The sequence below is a fragment of the Trachinotus anak genome, unplaced genomic scaffold (genome assembly GCF_046630095.1).
Source record: "Trachinotus anak isolate AG129_WGS33_773 ecotype Australia unplaced genomic scaffold, CSIRO_AGI_Tana_v1 ptg000013l, whole genome shotgun sequence".
NCBI classification, from domain to species: Eukaryota; Metazoa; Chordata; class Actinopteri; order Carangiformes; family Carangidae; genus Trachinotus; species Trachinotus anak.
The window spans coordinates 12872429-12891264 of NW_027273864.1; the positions used below are offsets into that span (position 1 = coordinate 12872429).

At 43.8% G+C, this 18836-nt stretch overlaps 1 protein-coding gene across 3 annotated transcripts in view; it reads left to right on the top strand.

Moving 5' to 3' along the window:
- Positions 1–18836, top strand: part of srgap2 (SLIT-ROBO Rho GTPase activating protein 2) — a 53008-nt gene that overhangs the window by 25152 nt on the left and 9020 nt on the right. For 2 of the 3 annotated variants that reach the window (XM_071493671.1, XM_071493669.1), the window contains exons 2-16: positions 3079–3271; positions 8493–8655; positions 11554–11616; positions 13301–13516; positions 13885–14013; positions 15015–15236; positions 15320–15421; positions 15541–15738; positions 15888–15972; positions 16598–16625; positions 16909–16939; positions 17714–17774; positions 17939–18016; positions 18154–18288; positions 18391–18496. In XM_071493671.1, coding sequence (XP_071349772.1) covers positions 3079–3271; positions 8493–8655; positions 11554–11616; positions 13301–13516; positions 13885–14013; positions 15015–15236; positions 15320–15421; positions 15541–15738; positions 15888–15972; positions 16598–16625; positions 16909–16939; positions 17714–17774; positions 17939–18016; positions 18154–18288; positions 18391–18496 — 1810 coding nt within the window. Of the gene's footprint in view, positions 1–1957; positions 2116–3078; positions 3272–8492; positions 8656–11553; positions 11617–13300; positions 13517–13884; positions 14014–15014; positions 15237–15319; positions 15422–15540; positions 15739–15887; positions 15973–16597; positions 16626–16908; positions 16940–17713; positions 17775–17938; positions 18017–18153; positions 18289–18390; positions 18497–18836 lie in introns of those variants that run through there. The other variant, XM_071493672.1, reaches the window with a different exon arrangement.

An 18836-nucleotide genomic window follows, 5' to 3' on the forward strand; every position in this document is an offset into this window, starting at 1 on the left:
GTCTGACTGTAGTTTGCTTTGAGGCAACCCAGACCAGCTGCCTTTGGTCTCAGCCCACTGCAAAATTTACAGCAGGCACTGACCATGGTGGTAATGTCATTCTAGCGTGGTTATGCTGTCTACATCCATCATCTCTCTCTATTTTTGCCTTCCTTGCATAGGGTCAGGACAAGAAAACTAATCAATAATGGATGATAAGGAGTGGCAGGTTTGGGTGAAATGGTTGGTTTGAGGAAGAAAAAGACATTGGACTCCTCAGATTTCTACCTTTTCATACTAGTTTGTGAACTCACTGTTTTCCAACATAGAGAGGCATATGGATGCAGTGATGATGCACTTATTCACACCCCCACCCCCCTCCCCAACCCCCCCACCCTACCTACACTAAGTGCCTACAGAAATCAACAGGTGGCTCCTATGGATGGATAGAGTTGCAATAAGGGGGGAAAACAAGCAATAAAAATTTACATTCATGACACATGTGTAAATGTGACATAGATGTCTGGTCTTGACTTGTCACCTTGACCAGGTTCTTTCTGTTAATGAAGGCAGATGTAGACTATTATAGTAGTCCTTGGTGTATGTCGACATGTTCATGTAAAGTACGAAGATGGGTTTTTATACAGGGACATGAAACTGTACGGGAGAGAAAGACCAGCTCATCTAATATGCTAAGTTGTTCAGTGTTTGGTCATGCTGCAGTGGGATTGGTGCGCATGTGATAAGTGTGTGGACGAGGCTTGTGCAGACTGAGCCAGACAGCCCTCAGCAGTACAGACTGAGGAGGCGGGGGTGGGGGGTGCGCATCGGTAAAGTAGAATCCCAGAGCCAGATTACAAGACCTGCTCTCATCTGCCTGGAAAATGTGACTGGGCTGTCTGGAGGGGGTGGAGGCGTCACATTTCAGTTCACATCCCACTTCTTACTGGCTCAGGGGATGATGATGGTTGCAGGGGGATGAGATGGAAGGGAAGACCTGCATCGATCTTTTCTGACGGCTTCTCTCCTCTTTGCTCTACTAAGCTCCCTGTCTCTTAGCTAACACTCCTCTCCTGATGTCTATAACAGCGTTTAGATGGATAAAGACTTTTTTTTTTTAAACATCCCTCACGGGAGTTAATTCAGTTTAGCAGCCAGTATCAACATGATATGCTGTGCAGAACTCAGGGTTAGCTTATGTTGGGTCATACAGCCATATATTTTGTAAATGGAGCGCGCTGTCGGAATCACTCTTCATCTTAATGTGGCAGTTAGGGGCCCAAGAGGGGTCTCAGGGCATGGCCTCCCTCTTAAATTAATTTTACCCCCATTAAACCTGCTTTCTAAACATTTAGGCCACATGGGACTGCTGTCACTTTTTTTCCTCTACACATCCTTCACCCCTGAAACCTTTATGCTTTCTGTCACCTCCTTAAGGATGGAAGTGCTTGTTTTCATTGTGGTGTTTGTGAGTGTGTTTTCGTGTTGTCGTCTCTGGTCGACTAATTACAAGGCCGCCATGTCGAGGTTTTCTGTTGCAGCCTTGAGAGGCGGTACACTGACTCACTCCCCATCATTGACAATGCTGCGCGATGAGGAAATTACATGCACACACACATACAAGACCACGAGACAATAACACATGTTGTCAAAGCAAATATTCACACCGGGTCATTAGCACAGTCACTGTGTTTATGCATCTATTTGGCGAGTATGTGAGTGTTTGCGCCGTAGTGTCATAATGCCACAAAACTGCTCTGCTCTAGCCTTTTAAATCAGCAGAGAATGTGTGTGAGTGGACACAGCCGCTGGTTAGTGGCAGTGTTTAGGTCTGTGTTTATGAGAGAGCGAGAGAGAAGCAGGAGAGGGGGGGGGAGGAGCAGGGTGGTCACAGACACATTTAGATATCCCACTTCTCTTTGTGGTAATGAGAAACTGCACTCTCAGCTGTTAAACACAAAGGCAGCATTAACAGTCGCTGTCAGCCAAAGGCTCAGTTTCTGCCTGCCTGTGAGAGTGTATGTGTGTCTGCGTGTGTGTTTGAATGAGTTTGTGTATGTGAGGGGAGTCTATACTGCACTGACGCCAGGATGGAGGCCAAAACCGTCCGCTTTCTCTACAGCCAGCGGTGTAAAGGTAGGAGATCTTGAGTAGAGTCGCCATGATGGAGCTGCACAGGCTGGCAGTTAGAGTGGGATCTGTGTGTGTGTGTGTGTGTGTGTGTGTGTGTGTGTGTGTGTGTGTGTGTGTGTGTGTGTGTGTGTGTGTGTGTGTGTGTGTGTGTGTGTTGTTTTTTAACTTTTTAAAAGGGTGCATGTGCAGCCTACTCAGCATTGGCAGGCAGCTATGAGAGCATAGCATTAATCTGTCAGCTGTCAGCACTGATCCAGCTTATCAGCATCGTGTGTATGTGTGTGTCCTTGGGTGTTTACATGTGTGCACGTGTTGCTTTGGATGCTTTGTGTGTCTCAGTCTATAACTGCAATGGGCAGGACTCTCCAGAGGACGTTTGATTGAATATGGTTACTGAGTGTGTCTGCACTGAGTGCACTCTATTAATTTGAGGCCAGACTGGAGAGCAGCATGGCGGAGGGAGAGGGAAAGGAGGCAGGAGGAAAATGAAAAGTGATAAGCTCGGATAAATGACTACCGCACACATGTGAATAAATATGATGCTCACACACACACACAGCAGTCTGTTTAGGAACAGGTGGGAGGGGGATGGATTTCAGCCAAGACTCCAGGCTGATGTGTCAGGGCTCTGCCAGGTGTTTTCACAGGAGCTGGGTCCATCCTCATCAGCTGTAAAGAGCAAACTGCTTTAGATGTTAACATCTTACTCATTGTTGTGGCATGTATCTTAATGATAGCACAGCAGGGTCAACATTCATGTATGCAGCAAACTTCCCAGGTCTATGGATCATTCCATGGACTTGCATTTTTTTCGAGGAAGGAGGCCTTTGATTTTTGATTCTTTTCCTTTTGTAGCTTCAATGTGGTGCCTACACCTGGACGGTGGATAGCGTGATGAAGTAAATAAATGGGTCAAACTCTGACTGTGTCTTTCTCTCTCCACCTTTCTTCTCTTCTCCCTGGCAGAGATCCGTGCCCAGCTGGTGGAGCAGCTTAAGTGCTTGGACCAGCAGTGTGAGCTGAGGGTGCAGCTGCTTCAGGATCTGCAGGACTTCTTCAGGAAGAAGGCGGAGATTGAGATGGACTACAGCCGCAACCTGGAGAAGCTGGCTGAGAGGTTCCTGACCAAGACACGCAGTACCAAGGACCATCTACTCAAGTATGACACACTCTTATAGACACACACATAGCACTCCCACACTGGGCTGCAGAGTGTTAGTGTGTACATTTTGTGTCTGACAGCCCAATATTCTTGCATTTCAAAGTTTCCAAGTAAGATTAAACATCACCCAACTTCTTTATTTAGCCTTTGAAACAGTGGAGAGTGTTTCGGAAACTGACTTCCTTCCTTAGAAAAGAGAAGTTGAGGCAGACAAGAAAATGAAACAGAAGGATAGCCAAAAGGCATGAGGATGGAAGTCACATTGGTGTTAGTCACTCTGTAAAGTACTGACTTACATCACTCGCTGCTTCCCAGTTTGATCTAATGTAACGTCAACTGATTTATACCTTGGGTATTTCATTAAGATCCTCATTTCTGTTGTGAATCTGTGTGTGTGTGCACGTGTGTGTGCGTACGCAAGGGTAACTAAAGCCAGAAGTGGCCAGGTGGTGATTTTGTGCTCTGACTCTTCCGCAGTGTCTTGCTGTGTATGTAACCTTGCCCAAACGGGGATTCTCCCTCACTAAGGAAGCTCTCTCTCTCTCTCTCTCTCTCTGAGATACATAAGATCCATATAGATACACACTGGAGCTTATCAGCTTTGGCAGCGTGATGTGTTCTTGTATAATTTATCTGACAGTTTTTGGTGGGAGAGAGCAGTCGATACCGAACTGCAAGCTAAACAAAACACACACACACAATTCTTTGGAACTACCACAGATAAATGGAGGCAGAGGGAGGTTTCCATTTGGTTAGTTATGACTCCTCTGTCTTTTAGCCTGTGACTTGAACAATGACAGGTGCATCTAGTAGAAACAAGGCAACTTACCACATCAGTAATTGCTTGCTGTTCAAAAATGATGGTGTGGATTGAAAAGAGAGGCATACAGTTCCTTCATCTTTCCTTGCTTCTCTCTCCTACAGCTCCACTGAAAGGAGCAAAGATGTAAGGAAACAAAGAGAATTAATGAATTTGATTTCTTAGAGAATAATTAGGAGGAACTCTTTTTTTTCTTTGGTTAGCAGATTTGTCATTTAAGTCATTTAATTTAAATTTAGAAGTGCTCTAGGTGTTTTTGATAGCTCATTACTGCGGAGGAAACATTTCCTGACTGTTGAATAGACTGTATCTTCCAAAATTACTAAAACTATTGAGAAGGACTGGACTCTTTCCTCTTGATCTCCTGTTAACTATGACCTTTTTTTCCATTTTCTTTACTTATGCATCTCTCACTTATCCAGAAACATTCATTTCTCTGCTGGGGGAAAACCCACACTCCCGCTCTCTGACACACACAGACACAGACTAAAAGGAATCAATAGGTCCTCTAAACGAAACCCAATTCCAGCCAAGAGGACATACCCCCAACACACACACACACACACACACACACACACACACACACACACACACACACACACACACACACACACACACACACACCCTCTAGCTCAGATCAATACTGAGGCAGTTGCAGAGTGTATGTTTCCCTCTGTTGCATATTGGGGGAGGGAAGGAGAGCAGAGGAGGAGGTAGGGCAAAGGACAGGATAAAATGTATAGTTGAGCAGTTCAGCTACTGCAGCAGGTCTCCTTACGTCATTATCTATCAAGATGTCATAAGGCAATAAAAATACAAATCACTGACTGACAAGTTTTCAATCTCCATTTCTCATGTCTCTGTTTGCTCTTCTCCCACTTTCCTTCGCTTTTCTGTTCTTCTAACATCTGTGTATTTAACAGTCTCTCTGCATCTGCTGCTGCTCAGTCCGGGTGCCACGCTGGAATTCCAGCTATTTTCCGGTTATGTGTGTGTGTATTTTTGTATGAGTGTCTGAGTGTAGGTGTGTGTGTTTGTCTGTGTCTGTGTCTGTGTCTGAGTGTGTCTGAGTGTGTGTGTGTGTGTGTGTGTGTGTGTGTGTGGGGCTGTTTCTCCATACAGCCAGGCGTTGATGGGGCTCCAAGAATTGTGGGGTGTGATGGTTGTGTGTGTGTGTTGATCCCATGGAGACTCCTGGTATTCCTGCTATTTGCCAGACTGCATACAGCAATGGTGGGGGGTTACACGGTTTAACCGTATTATTTGTGTGTGTGTGTGTGTGTGTGTGTGTGTGTGTGTGTGTGTGTGTGTGTGTGTGTGTGTGTGTGTGTGTGTGTGTGTGTGTGTGTGTGTGTGTGTGTGTGTGCGTGCGTGCGTGCGTGCATGCGTGCCCTGAGGCTGACAGGCAGATTGGTCACATGGAGAAGCCCTCACAAGTTGCACACTGATTCAAAGCCTACCCTTATGCTAAACATTAGCCCAGATTCACTGTTAACAAGTTGCAGCCTCTTACACAACTCTTGGCCACAGCTACACATTATTTCAATGTGGCTTTTGGGATCGTATGACCACACGTGGCCGGAAAATTGCTGTTTTGTATCTATTGTGGCTGTATTAATTTTTTTTTCTTCTGCTTACCCTTTCTACATGTTTGTGGAGCTTAAAAACAACACAAACACAATCACATGTTTTTCTCAGTTCATGCATATCTAAGGCTGAATTCAAGACCTGGCAGGGTCAAGCACTGGGGATTCATTTGGATTTTGTGTCAATTCATGAAAGCAAAGTTTAGAAATGTTGTTCTCTGACACGCATCAATACACTTGTGTAAATATAGTTAAACCTCACGTAAGACTGTGTTTATGCAACTAATTTTAGTCACTGGGTGAAAATAATTTCATGCTGGGGAGAAGTGTAACTGTCTAATATGTCACAGCATTTCCTGCAGTATTGTATAAGAATTCAACATTTCTGATGTTTCACCAGACGTAGTTATGATGCCCCAGAATCAGCTAATGCTAATAACCATCTTAAATAATAATAATAATAATAAGTGTCAAGGAGTCAAAATTTAGCTTGAATATGGAAAGATGGAGAACACCTTTTTTTCCCCCTTATTTCACCTTTTGACCAAAAAGGGAATTAAAGCATACCCCATATTGATCCTTATGATACATTGCTGTTGTCAGCCTAAAATAAACGTCTTTGACGTAATCTGCCAAGGATTTAATAAGAACTACAACAGACACATAGAAATGACACTTGAATTTAGCTTTATAAAATCACTCAGTTGGCAACACAACAGCTAAATGTCTATTCAAATATTTCATCAAACTTGGAATATGAGATCATTAAAAAGTGTTATTTTTTTAATATAACTGCCTTGAAGATTTATGTGACAAAAAGAAAATAAATATTTAAACAATATCACAATATTATTATGACTAAAATCCCACACAGTATGTAAACATGTTAGTATATTGTATCTCTGACTGCCTCTGTGCACATTGTGTCAGTGTTTTGTGCAGCATGACCTTTCTCTTTGTGCATCCTGTTGTTAGTCCAATCATTAAAGCAAAGTGTTTCTGTAGTAGAGCTGGTCCTAGTATATAGTGCAATATTCAGTGCAAGACCTATTTGCCTGCTCAGCTTGCTTCAGTTGCATGAAGCCAGCAGTGATGCCCTATTTAATGCTATGCAGTTTGATCCTGAATATAAACGACCATTTAGCATTTTCCCTCCAATGCGAGTCACTGGCAGCACCTGACCTCTAGACTGACTATGTTCCCAGCGTGCACCATGTGACCTTCGGAAGGGCGAATGACATTTCAGTGTTTGCACTGTGATAGCTGAGGGCCAGAGAGAGTTAGGTGATATTTCACCCAGTGCTGCAGTGCCATCACTATGGTGATCATCAGTGGTGGGCTGAGGGTGACATGTCACATGAAGGCAGAGTGGCCGGCCAGTTGAGCAAATAGAGGAACTGCAGCCCTATTTTGGTGGAAAAAAAATGTTGTGCAAACAGTGAAGACAGACGCAACGGAAAAGAAACAGACAGCAGAGAGAAGTTGAAGTAGAAAGTGATACAAACACACATGACCATTGTTCAAGTTTAGCATAGGACATGTAGTTCATGGAGTTAAAGTGTTTTGGCTTTGTAATATGTGTAGGTGTTGTTGTTTTTTTTCCCTTCATTACACTCAGTTAGTCATCTGACCAGTGACAGCCAGTACCAGCATATCACATCACCGTTTATGACTCATCTCATCAGATCCCACGTTCTCTCTCACTCACACTCACACACACACACGCACACACGCACACACACGTGCGCGCACACACACACACACACACACACACACACACACACACACATATGAACACCTCCCCATGGACACCACCCCCACTCTATACCTCCCGGTCAAAGACTTTCTCTGTATCTCCAACCTTGTTGTATGCTTGGGTCAGTGCTCTACTTTTCCTGACCCTCGTGTGTGTGTGTGTGTGTGTGTGTGTGTGTGTGTGTGTGTGTGTGTGTGTGTGTGTGTGTGTGTGTGCGCGTGTGTGTGTGTTTGATGTAAATGGCTTGCAGCTCTTTGCTCTCTCTATCCAGTTAAAGCTGCTCTTAACAGCACAAAGACCTTCTTTCATCCACTTAAACTCACTCATAATCCATTTTGCCCACTAGATCATCCATGGATCATCCATAACACATACTGTACACACACACACACACACACACACACACACACACACACACACACAAACAGTCACACATGCTCATGCTGATGTTGTCGAGTATTGGCTTTACAGGTATCTGACAATAGACGATGTAACACTGTTGCACTATTAAACTGTAAGTGAAATCATTACAGTCTTTAAATCTGTCTTCCTGTCTCGTTCTTTTCTCTCTCTCCTTTTTCTGTTATTCCTTTGTGTGACAGCTGTACTTGTGGGGGAGTCTTACCTCTTCCTGCTGGGTTTTGTACCCTGGCTGAATCCCCTGTTCCCTGTTTGGCTGGCTGAGCGCGTGTGCGTGTGTGTGTGTGTGTGTGTGTGTAAGAGTGAGGGTGGCTGTTTTGAGCATAAATCTGTCTGGGCATTTGCTCCCTCCTTGTCTGTTATCCTAATGCCTTGTCTGATCTTAACAAAAACAGTGTGTTCAATAGTGTGTTTTTTGTGTGCAGTATTCTTGTGTCTACATTTTACACAAATAAAGTCTATGTGTGTGTGTGTGTGTGTGTGTGTGTGTGTGTGTGTGTGTGTGCGCGCGCATCTATCAGCAGCATGAGAGGGGAACTTTAGAAGATGAAAGAGTCTTTATGCTAGTCTTTTGTCTAAACATTTGCTCGGAGCTCCTTCATTACATTTTAAGTCTCTCTGTCTCTGTGCTTGTAGGAAGGAGCAAAGCATTTTATCACCAGTGAACTGCTGGAACCTGCTGCTGCTTCAGGTGAAGAGGGAGAGCCGCGACCATGCCACTCTGTCCGACCTCTACCTCAACAACATCATTCCCCGCTTTGCACAGATCAGCGAGGACTCAGGACGCCTCTTCAAGAAGGTAAACATACACTCAGACACACGGACACAGCAGGACTTTACTCACATTGGTTGTTGCCGGGGAATTTGATTTAACTTCACTCACTGTTGAGGTTACCATCATAGTGTATGTATTTCACTTCTTTCAAAATCTTTGTCATGTGTGAAGAGGTGTTTTTGAAAAGCTGCAAAGGAGCAAAAGAATGCACCACCTACAGCCTGATATACTAAAATCCATGTCATATTTTTTCCCTGTCCATTCGTCTCTCCTGCATCTGTTTTCTGTCTGTTTGGCTGTTTTATTGACTGACAGCAAGTCGGTTGAAGCTCAGGTCAGAAGAGTTTAGGCTGTCTGTTCATACAGCTGCCTCATTCTTGCCTCCTCTGATCTCTGCCTTGCTTGACTTCGAGAAAATAGAGAAATAAATGTAGGAAGGAAGACCAGAAAAAGAAAGAGAATTTGAGTAGAAAGAGGCGACATGATGAGAGGACAAGACAAGAGGTTGATTTCTCTGGAGATCAGAGCTTGCTGCGACCTTGTAGAGCCATATACCCTGGCTGAACTCTCCACGGGGAGACAGTCATTAATCTTCAGGCTGGACATTTTAGGCCAAATACACAAGCCCTGAGAGGTAGTGCAGAGGACTGCAGACTGAGTTTAGTAAATATATACAGATAATAACTTTTTATGTTTTGATTTACATGCATCCTTTTTTGTTCTGCACATGTTTCAGAGCGAGAACATTTCTGTGAGGTGAGGTATTTTTGGCTGATTGTAACCTCCTCAAAGACTGAGTTCATACAGCTTTGGTCTGGATTTAAGATTAGACTTGGGTTTAGATTAGTCCATTACGGGTTAAGTTTAAGGTAAAGATCGAAGTTAAACTTGTAGTAAGGATGGAAAAGAATGTTATCAAGAGAAAGCCCTCACAAGTGTAGTAAGATAAGTGGATGTGCGTGTGTGGAAGGCAAAGTGAAGCAGTCTGTGAGTGGAATGTCATGGCAGAGGCTGCTGATTTTCTAACCAGATAGGTTGTCTTTGAACTACATTTACAGTCTGATCGCAGGCGATGAGAACTCACACACAAACCTCCACCCTCATTTTACTGCCTGTCTGATACACCACTGTGAAAAAAAAACCAAAAACCTCACTTTCTCTCTTTTTGTCTGCCTCTTACTCCTGGATGAGTCATGGATGTGGTTTCTATTTTCATTTTTCTCAAACACTGGTTGTTCTTTGGCACTAGGATTGCTTTCTGTCTGGGTCGTGAACAGGCTGCACAAATACACACAGAGAATACTCTGTTGGCTAATTAAGTAGATAATTAGTTCATTTATAACATTTCCAGTCAGCAGCATGAATACCAGCAGTGCCAGGGGCCATGACACGCACAACTCATGCGTACAAAACTCATGGAGACAAGCGCCACGACCAATATTAGAAAAGTCAAGACATTCATTTCAGCCAGTGTGGAAAGTGGTGCAAAATGATGCTTTTCTTGTCACTGACTGAGAGAAAGGTTTAATGAGTCAGACTGCATTAATGAGTACACAGTGTCAACCTGGACCACAGACGTCAGGGCTAATGAAGCGTGCTAGTCACCAGTTTCTGTTGCGATCTTGCTGAGCCGGACCAGATGAACACAGGCAAGATGGGAAGTCCAAAGGTCAAGATCCATGGTTGATAGATATCAGGGCTCAGCCATGGCTGATTGCTTTTTGATTGGCTGTAGTCTGGCTGGTTGTCACCTAATATGAGCCTCCTACTGCACTTTAAAGAGTGAGGGTGGAACAACCTCAGTTATCATGTTACCTCTTTGGTCTACTGCACTGTCCTAAATCTTTCCCCATGTCACTTTGTCCCTCTGCAGCAGGTATCCCTCAGTCCCTGACCTTCCTGCTCTCTGTAATTCTCCCACACAAATTCATCATAGTGATTTCTGAGTCCCTCTTCTCCATAACCCCCCTGACCTCTTTCTTACAGGCTTTTTCTCACACCCTGCTGCAACCCACGCCTCTGCTGCGCCCTCTTCCAGGAGAAGACAGATGCTCAACATGCGAAATCTGTTCTTGCTTTCTTTCTGCATTCCTTATCTTTTTTTTTTTCAGTTGACTGTCTCTACTTTTTTTTTCTCTCTCCTCGTTTATTTTCCACGATGCTTGTCCTTTGCTTCTTCTTATCTGTTTGCTTTCAGTTTAAATCAGTTTCATTTTGTATATCCCAAAATCACAAATTTGTATAATGTGTGTATGTGTTGCTATTTTATGCCTCTCTTTGCATCACTATTAAAACCCTGTTTGAATGACGGCCTTTTAGTTAGTTGGGGAGAATCCCACCATATTCCCGGTAAAGAATGAGAGGAGCTGTGAATTCATGTGTGTGTTTATGTGTGTTCATTTGTGAATGTGTGTGGTGTCTACTGATGTGTGGGGTTGCTGTGAAGTCATCAGTCACTAGTAGCTCCCGGCAGTTATGTCTGGAGAATGGTACTGTCTGTGTTACTCCATGTCTTCCCACTTTGTCTCTTTTTTTATCTTTTGTAACTGTGTCATCTTGCCCTCTGTCTTTACTTCTTTTTTCCTCTTGTTTTTCCTCTGTGTTGCTCTTTCTGTCTCCCTGCCATCATGTAGTCATCGGTATCTGTAGCTTCCTCCTCTGTCTCCACATCCACCACCACCACGCTCATTCATCTTAGCCAGCAACTCATCCACTCCTGTTCAGCCAGATTTTCTAATCTTGATTGATGATGGGGCTGTTGGTTGACCACTAGCTGAGCCTGAGTGGTCGTTAGTAGAACAGGGATGACCGGGTAGATGGACAGTGGGTTGAATCTGTGAGTAATGACACTAAGCGAATGGTTGGAGCTTTTCATTCACATTAATGTGTCTTTTTTTTTTTTTTTTTTAACTGTCTTTCTAGAGCAAAGAGGTTGGCGTACAGCTGCAGGAGGACCTGATGAAAGTCCTTAATGAGCTTTACACGGTAAGAGCCACTGCCATCACATTCACAACATGTGAATCCAGAATTATGTGTTGTGATCTGTTGCTTCTTGTATAGCCCCAGAGAGGGCGTTGCAGTTGTGGTGCCATAGTTAGCACTAAAAAGTGCCTTAAAAAGGCAACTTATTTAACACTAAAACTAAAGGTACAAAGTACTTTACTACCAGGACCAGTTGCAAATAAAAATTCTTGTGCGAATATAACAATAGCTAACAAGAAAAAGCTTATAGACAACACACAAACATAGATATTGAGGAGGCATTTTAGCTACAATCATTTTAGGATTAAAGATTTTTTGATTCTAAGCAAAGTTGGTCTGTCCACCACTTTTGTCCCGAATTGAAATATCACAGCAATAAACTGATGGATGGATTGCCATGAACTTTTTTGCAGATGTTTATTGTCCCTAGAGGATGAATCCTACTGACATCACTGATCCCTTTTCTTCTTCTGCCACCAGCAGGTTCATATTTATGGTTTTGAGTGAAATACCGTTGAACTAGATTGAAGTTTGGTACACATGTTCACGGTCCCCTTTGAGATGTATTCTTTGGTGACTCTTAAGTTTTAGTTTGTGCCATCATCAGGTCAGAATTTTAATTTGTTTTAATTAAATTTGGTCAATAATCAAATACTAATGAAATTCTCAACCTCAGCTGTTCCTCGTGTTTATGGCTAATTAGCAAATGTTAGCATGCTAACATGCTAATTAAATCATGGTGATCATGGGAAACATATCTGCTAAACATCATGTTAGCATTATCATTTTGAGCATGTAAGCATGGGGGCTGTCATTAGCATTTAGCTCACAGCCCAAGTACAGCTTCAGAGAGCCTCTAGCATGGTTCTTATCGTTTAAAAAATGTTTTATATTTTTTTCATGTGACTTAAAAAATGACACTATTTATATATACTATATACTTGTGCTTCTGTAAGGTGTTGTGCAAGTTCTTACAAACTGGACAGTCTGATTTGATTGTTGATATTTCAGACATCACCACTGCCTGTCCATTGTTTTGGTCTTCTCACGCTGTCAAGGGCATCATAGCGTCTGGCTACACATGTCCATGGTTCTGCCAAAAGAACTGAGGCGATCAGAGTGTGTTTCACTGTCTGTGTGTGTGGGCAAAGTTTCCTACTACATCATGGCTCTGATCGGCAAGTAACCATACAGCTTCAGCTCAGCAAGGCACATAAAAGCAGGTCTTAAGCCGTAATTACAGTGTGTAGTAGGAGATAGAAATAGATCTGGTTTGAGTGACGCGCACATGCTCACATGCATACTCATAGACAGACCAGAGTGTCTGACTGTAGTGTTTTGAGGAGGGTTTGAGCAGTTTAATGATGGCCCTAGTGGTGGTCACCAGAATAAGGCTGACACTGCACACACACATATTCGTTTCTTGTATTTAACTCTTTGTGTTTAAGTCATACTTCCAGTAGAGGAGGTTGTTTGTGTGTGTGTCTCATTGACTGTAATATTGTGGCGTGTCAGTGCTGGAGGTTCATTCCAAAAACCCTGTCTGTACTCAGCCTCAGTTCTCCACTCTCTTCATGATGCTGACTGGCATAATCCCACTTTTGATCTGCAGCCAGAACTGAAGGAGGAGACCCACTGGGAAAACACACATTCATGCTTGTCTACAAATCTCAACCCTTGTTCCCAGGTGATGAAGACGTATCACATGTACAACACAGACAGCATCAATGCCGAGTCCAAGCTGAAAGATGCAGAGAAACAGGAGGAGAAGCAGATGGGACGCTCCAGTCGACAGGACGACCGTCAGACACCACGCTCCCCCGACACCCTGGCCAGCATCAAGACTGATGAGAAACCCGTCCGACGCTCCAGTGTCAAAAAAATCGAGAAGATGAAGGAGAAGGTGAGCGAGGCCTGGCTGGGGAGGGGAAATGGAGGGCAACGAGAGGAAAGCTGTTTCAGAGCGCTCCACCTGTTGTTACATTGACTTGTGTGTGTGTGTGTGTGTGTGTGTGGCTCATGAATGATTTATGAGTGCATGACTGGCTTATTGCTAACCTTGTCTACTACAGCTGGGGCCTGTCACAGCTACATGGTTCTCCACTTCTTATTATCCATAATCAATACCAAGGCCTTTCACTCTAACACCTATTATCCCTCTCCCTTCCTTCCCTCTCTCTACCTGTCATTACCCTGTTTCTTTCATTCTTGCCTGGTTTCTTTACTTCTCTCCTTTTCAATCTCTGTCTTTATCTTTCTCTCTCCTATCAGAGACAAGCTAAATACACAGAGAACAAGCTGAAGGCCATCAAGGCCAGGAATGAGTACCTGCTAGCTCTTGAGGCCACCAACAGCTGTGTCTTCAAATATTACATCCATGACCTCTCCGACATCATTGATGTGAGTATAAACACACCCTGTTTCGTGGGAGCAGCTAACGTTTCTAGACATATTGTGTGTGCGTGTCTCATTGTCCCTGATTTCAGGCCAGTGGTGGCCCCTCAGTCAGTCTCTTCACATTAGCTTCAGTGCTGCTAATGAAGCAGGATTGGTCACTCTCTCTCTATGTTTTCTCCTCTTTGTCTGTTTTGAATGTTTGGGCCCCTCATAGAAGACCAGTGTCCAAAACATTTACATAGCATGAAAACAGTTCATTCTCTGCTCAATAAAAACATTTCACTGCCTGCTGGACTGACGGACCTGTCAATTACAGGTGTTCATTCTCTCACTCTGGTTGATGGCTCTGACACACTTACTGAACAAACTGTGCTCTGATAGAGCGTCAGTGGAGTTGTTAGCTAATCCTCCTAATTTTTTAATGCAATCTTGCCTTACATCAATCTGGCCAGTACCAGCTGGAGACAATGTTACTATGTATGTTCTGTAAGAAATTAAGGAAGCACCAACCATGTGTTATGAAATCATAATATAAAGTATACACTGTGTGTCTGCTCACACAGCAGACTGTGGTTGTAGAGTAGCAGTTGTGAATGTGTGCTAGTGAGCTGGGTGTTGCTGGGGATTTTTCTTTGTTAAACTACCCTGCTACTCTGCTTACTTATCCATCCTACATGCAAAGTGTTTCAGCACAGACATTTTACAATATAACAGTGATTCATTTTAACAGCATTTAATAATTAAGTGATGTATCACATGGCATCTCAAACTCTATTGTAGAGATGTTGATGAAACTTGTGCAGCATTTTTCATAATTAATAAACTCATTGTAGTAGCACTAAATATACAGGTCAGCAGTGTGGCTGCATGGTGTGGTGACATGACGTGACTTCATGCAATATTCCTGTCTTTCTCTATTGTCAAAGGCTGAATGGCAACTTACTGTACCAACAATGCTTACATTTCATGGCATATAATTGTGTCTATGTGTGTGTGTGTGCTAGTGCTGTGACCTAGGCTACCATGCCAGTCTGCATCGCGCCCTGAGGACCTACTTATCTGCAGAACAGAACGTAGAGACGTCCAAACACACCGGCCTGGAGACACTGGATGGAGCTGCAGAGAGTCTGGAGGCCAACGGGGACAAACAGAAACTGATGGAGACCTACAACAACGTCTTCTGTCCCCCAGCTCGGTTCGACTTCCAGTCCCATATGGGAGACACGGTACAGTGCAAGTGCTTGTGTTTGGCTCTGTCAGAGTGAGTGCATTTTTAAACACTGGTGTTATAAGATGTTTGTGCTTGTAGATGGGAGTGATGTGTGCACAGCAGCCACTGGAAAGTGAGCTGCTCCAGAGGTGTCAGCAGCTGCAGTCCCGTCTCTCCACACTCAAGATTGAGAATGAAGAGGTCAGACATCTTTCTGCCTCCTCTAATATTATTAATTCACCTGTGTCATCTTCCAAACCTTGTAACTGTCGTGAGTGTTCATCACAGCTTTTGTTTATATCTTTGTTACTGTCTTTCAGGTGAAAAAAACCATGGAGGCTACTCTGTCCACCATCCAAGACATGGTGACAGTGGAGGACTACGATGTCTCCGAGTGCTTCCACCACAGCAACAGCATGGAGTCGGTCAAGTCCACTTTCAGTGAATCCTATCTCAGCAAGCCCAGCCTGGCCAAGCGACGGGCCAATCAGCAGGAGACGGAGCAGTTCTACTTCACGGTCAGCTGCCGGTTATGGGCATGGATGATTTCTCAGAAGCACTAATGGGATCAAACCTCTAATTGACAAAGCTGTAACCTTTACTGCGGTTATATATGAGAATAATCTGCACAAGTTGTGACTCCGGCATGTGTGTCTTTGTGTTGTAGAAGCTGAAAGAGTTTCTGGAGGGCAGGAACCTGATCACTAAACTGGAGGCCAAGAATGACCTCATCCAGAAGACCCTGGGAGAGAGTGAGTGGGGCTGCTAGTGTCCTTCATACATTTTAGACATCGTCCTTGTGTCCTGTCTGTGTGTGAGTATGTGTGTGTATGTTTACTGGGAGCTCCGCAGCAGGAGAGAGAGGGATTTAGGAAAGGTCTGGTGACTGGAGGCAGAGCAGAAAGCAGATCAGAGAGATGAGTTGTGTGGTGGGACACGTCAGAAGCCATGCAGTGCAGCAGAATCAGTTTATTACATCCAATAATCACAAGCTGTGTGTGTGTGTGTGTGTGTGTGTGTGTGTGTGTGTGTGTGTGTGTGTGTGTGTGTGTGTGTGTGTGTGTGTGTGTGTGTGTGTGCAGGGCTAGGTCACAGTGACAGTGACCATATGTGGATGCAGCTGTATAAGTGTGTGTGTGCATGTGTTTGGGGAGGGCTATTCCTCAGGGCTGAATGCGTTGGCGTTTCCATAAGCCTACAGGAAAAGCCGCCCTGAACTGTGTGTGTACAGCTTAAGTGAGAGTGTTCGTTGAGACGGTCGTTCCCTGTTTCTGTTCCATCTGAAGCTGTTTCCTCATGTGTCCTGCTTCTACTATAACTGCCTATCTCTTTCTCTCTCTTTTTCCTGCCCCCCCTTCCTGTTTCTCCCTCCTTTAGGTCAGAAGACTGACTGTTGCCTTGCCAGGTAGGTGTGGTGAAAGAAGGGAACATGCTCGCTCACACACACACACACACACACACACACACACACACACACTTGCATATACCATAGCAGCATTTAAGTTTGATTTCTTGGCAACCAGGGGTATTATTTTCCCCTCTCAGTGTTTATAGATATTCTCAACACATGTGCATATGTCTCTGAGTATACAAATAGAGCGTTACCAGTTGTGAGTATAAATAGACTTTGTCTGTAGACATAATGACAGAGTGCCGTTTCTTCCTCTCCCCTCTCTCCCTCTGTGTAGTGGACGGAGAAACTCGACAGTACGGAAGCAGGTAATTATCTGTCACAAGTGTGTGTGCAAGTTTGTTTCTGAGTGGCTGTGAGTTTTTCAGTCAGAGCTGCAGAGCTGCTGTAGCTTTGTTTTTAACTCAAGCCACATGTTTTCTCACGGTGTCCCCCGCCCACAGGATGCATGGGTAGCCGTTGACAGCGTTTTGGTTATAATCATCACATTATTCTGATTAATTTAACTCGTTATCCATTTTATAGTATACATCTATAGCTCTTGTGGAATCGGCACAGTCACCTGGTGTACTGTCATGCAATTTGAAATAACACCCGAGTGATCAAAAGAAGCTGATCAATTGTACTCTCTCATGTTTGTGGCTCCCTCTTGTGGGTGATTTGTGTTTTGGTCAAAAGCTCTAACTTTACAGAGCAATCAGCTGATCAACTGATTGATCATTTCAAATTATAGTCAAGTTTCAACATATAAAAGCACAATTGTGTTCACATAACAACAATTATTTGCATATATTGTCAACCATACATTGAACAGCCTCACCTCCCAGAGATTGCTAGAAACCCCAAACAAACAAAGGGAAAAGGGAAAAGCGCTGTCTCCTAGCAACAGCTGAGTACTGCGCCCACCCTCTCTCCCCCATGTCTGTGCCCATTCCTCCCAAATGTGTGCACCGATGCATGTGCATGTGCAGACGTGTGTGTGGAAATCCTCCTGACAAGAAGTGTGCTGTGTTTTATTTCCACGCCAGTCTCCTGTCTTGTCTCTTCCTATACCAGGAGTAATTCCTCTCCCCCTATTTTAGGACTCGGCTGAGGCCATCCCCCTGATGGTTGAGAGCTGCATCCGCTTCATCAGTCGCCATGGTGAGTGAAATTCTCCAATGAGGTGATAGGTTTAGCATCAGCTTTTCCTGCGTACTGATTGGTTACATTGTTATGTCAAGTGTGATTGGTTCTGGGTATAATCAAACTGGGAGACTATGTCACAATTAAACTGTACAATCCTGAAAATGAATATGTCTGTGTAGGTCTGCAGCATGAGGGCATCTTCAGAGTGTCAGGCTCCCAGGTGGAAGTCAACGACATCAAGAATGCCTTTGAGAGAGGTACAACTATTATCCAACAGGAAACATGATCATTTTAAAGACAGTGTGTTTACCCAGGGCTTTATTATCTCTTCTCTCCCACTCCCTCCTCCCCCTCCTCTCCCTCTCTCTCTCTCTCTCTTCTCATCTGGTTGTAGGCGAGGACCCGCTGGCAGGGGACCAGAATGACCACGACATGGACTCCATTGCTGGTGTTTTGAAGCTCTATTTTAGAGGGTTGGACCATGCTCTCTTCCCTAAAGAAGTCTTCCATGACCTCATGTCCTGTGTCTGTAAGTGTTGCAACCTTTTGTCTTTTGTGTATGTGTGTGCGTGTGTGTGTGTACTTGTTTGTGTGAGTAATCTCTGGTTGTTATGGTTGTGTTATTTTCCAGCAATTGAGAGCCTCCAGGAGCGGGCAGTCCACATTAAGAAAGTTCTACAATCTCTGCCAAGCAAAACCCTCATTATTATGCGATACCTGTTCGCCTTCCTCAACCAGTGAGTAGTAGGATACACACACACACTCACACTCACATTCTCACACACACATATATATATATTTTTTAGCAAGACACCAGGCTAACTTATTGGTGAGAAATCAACAATATGTAGATATTGTGTCAATAAAAATAACTCACAAATTCATACACTAATTATGACACAATTTAACATAGATTTCTGATTGGATAAAAATTATGATGTTTAAACCTTTTATATCCATGCGGTCAAAGGTCAATTTTACTGTTTTCACTTCATTTTTCCTGCAACTTGGCTGGTTGGCAGACGCATGCAACCACGAGGCGGTAATTCTAGTTTATATTTGAGTTTCAGATTAACG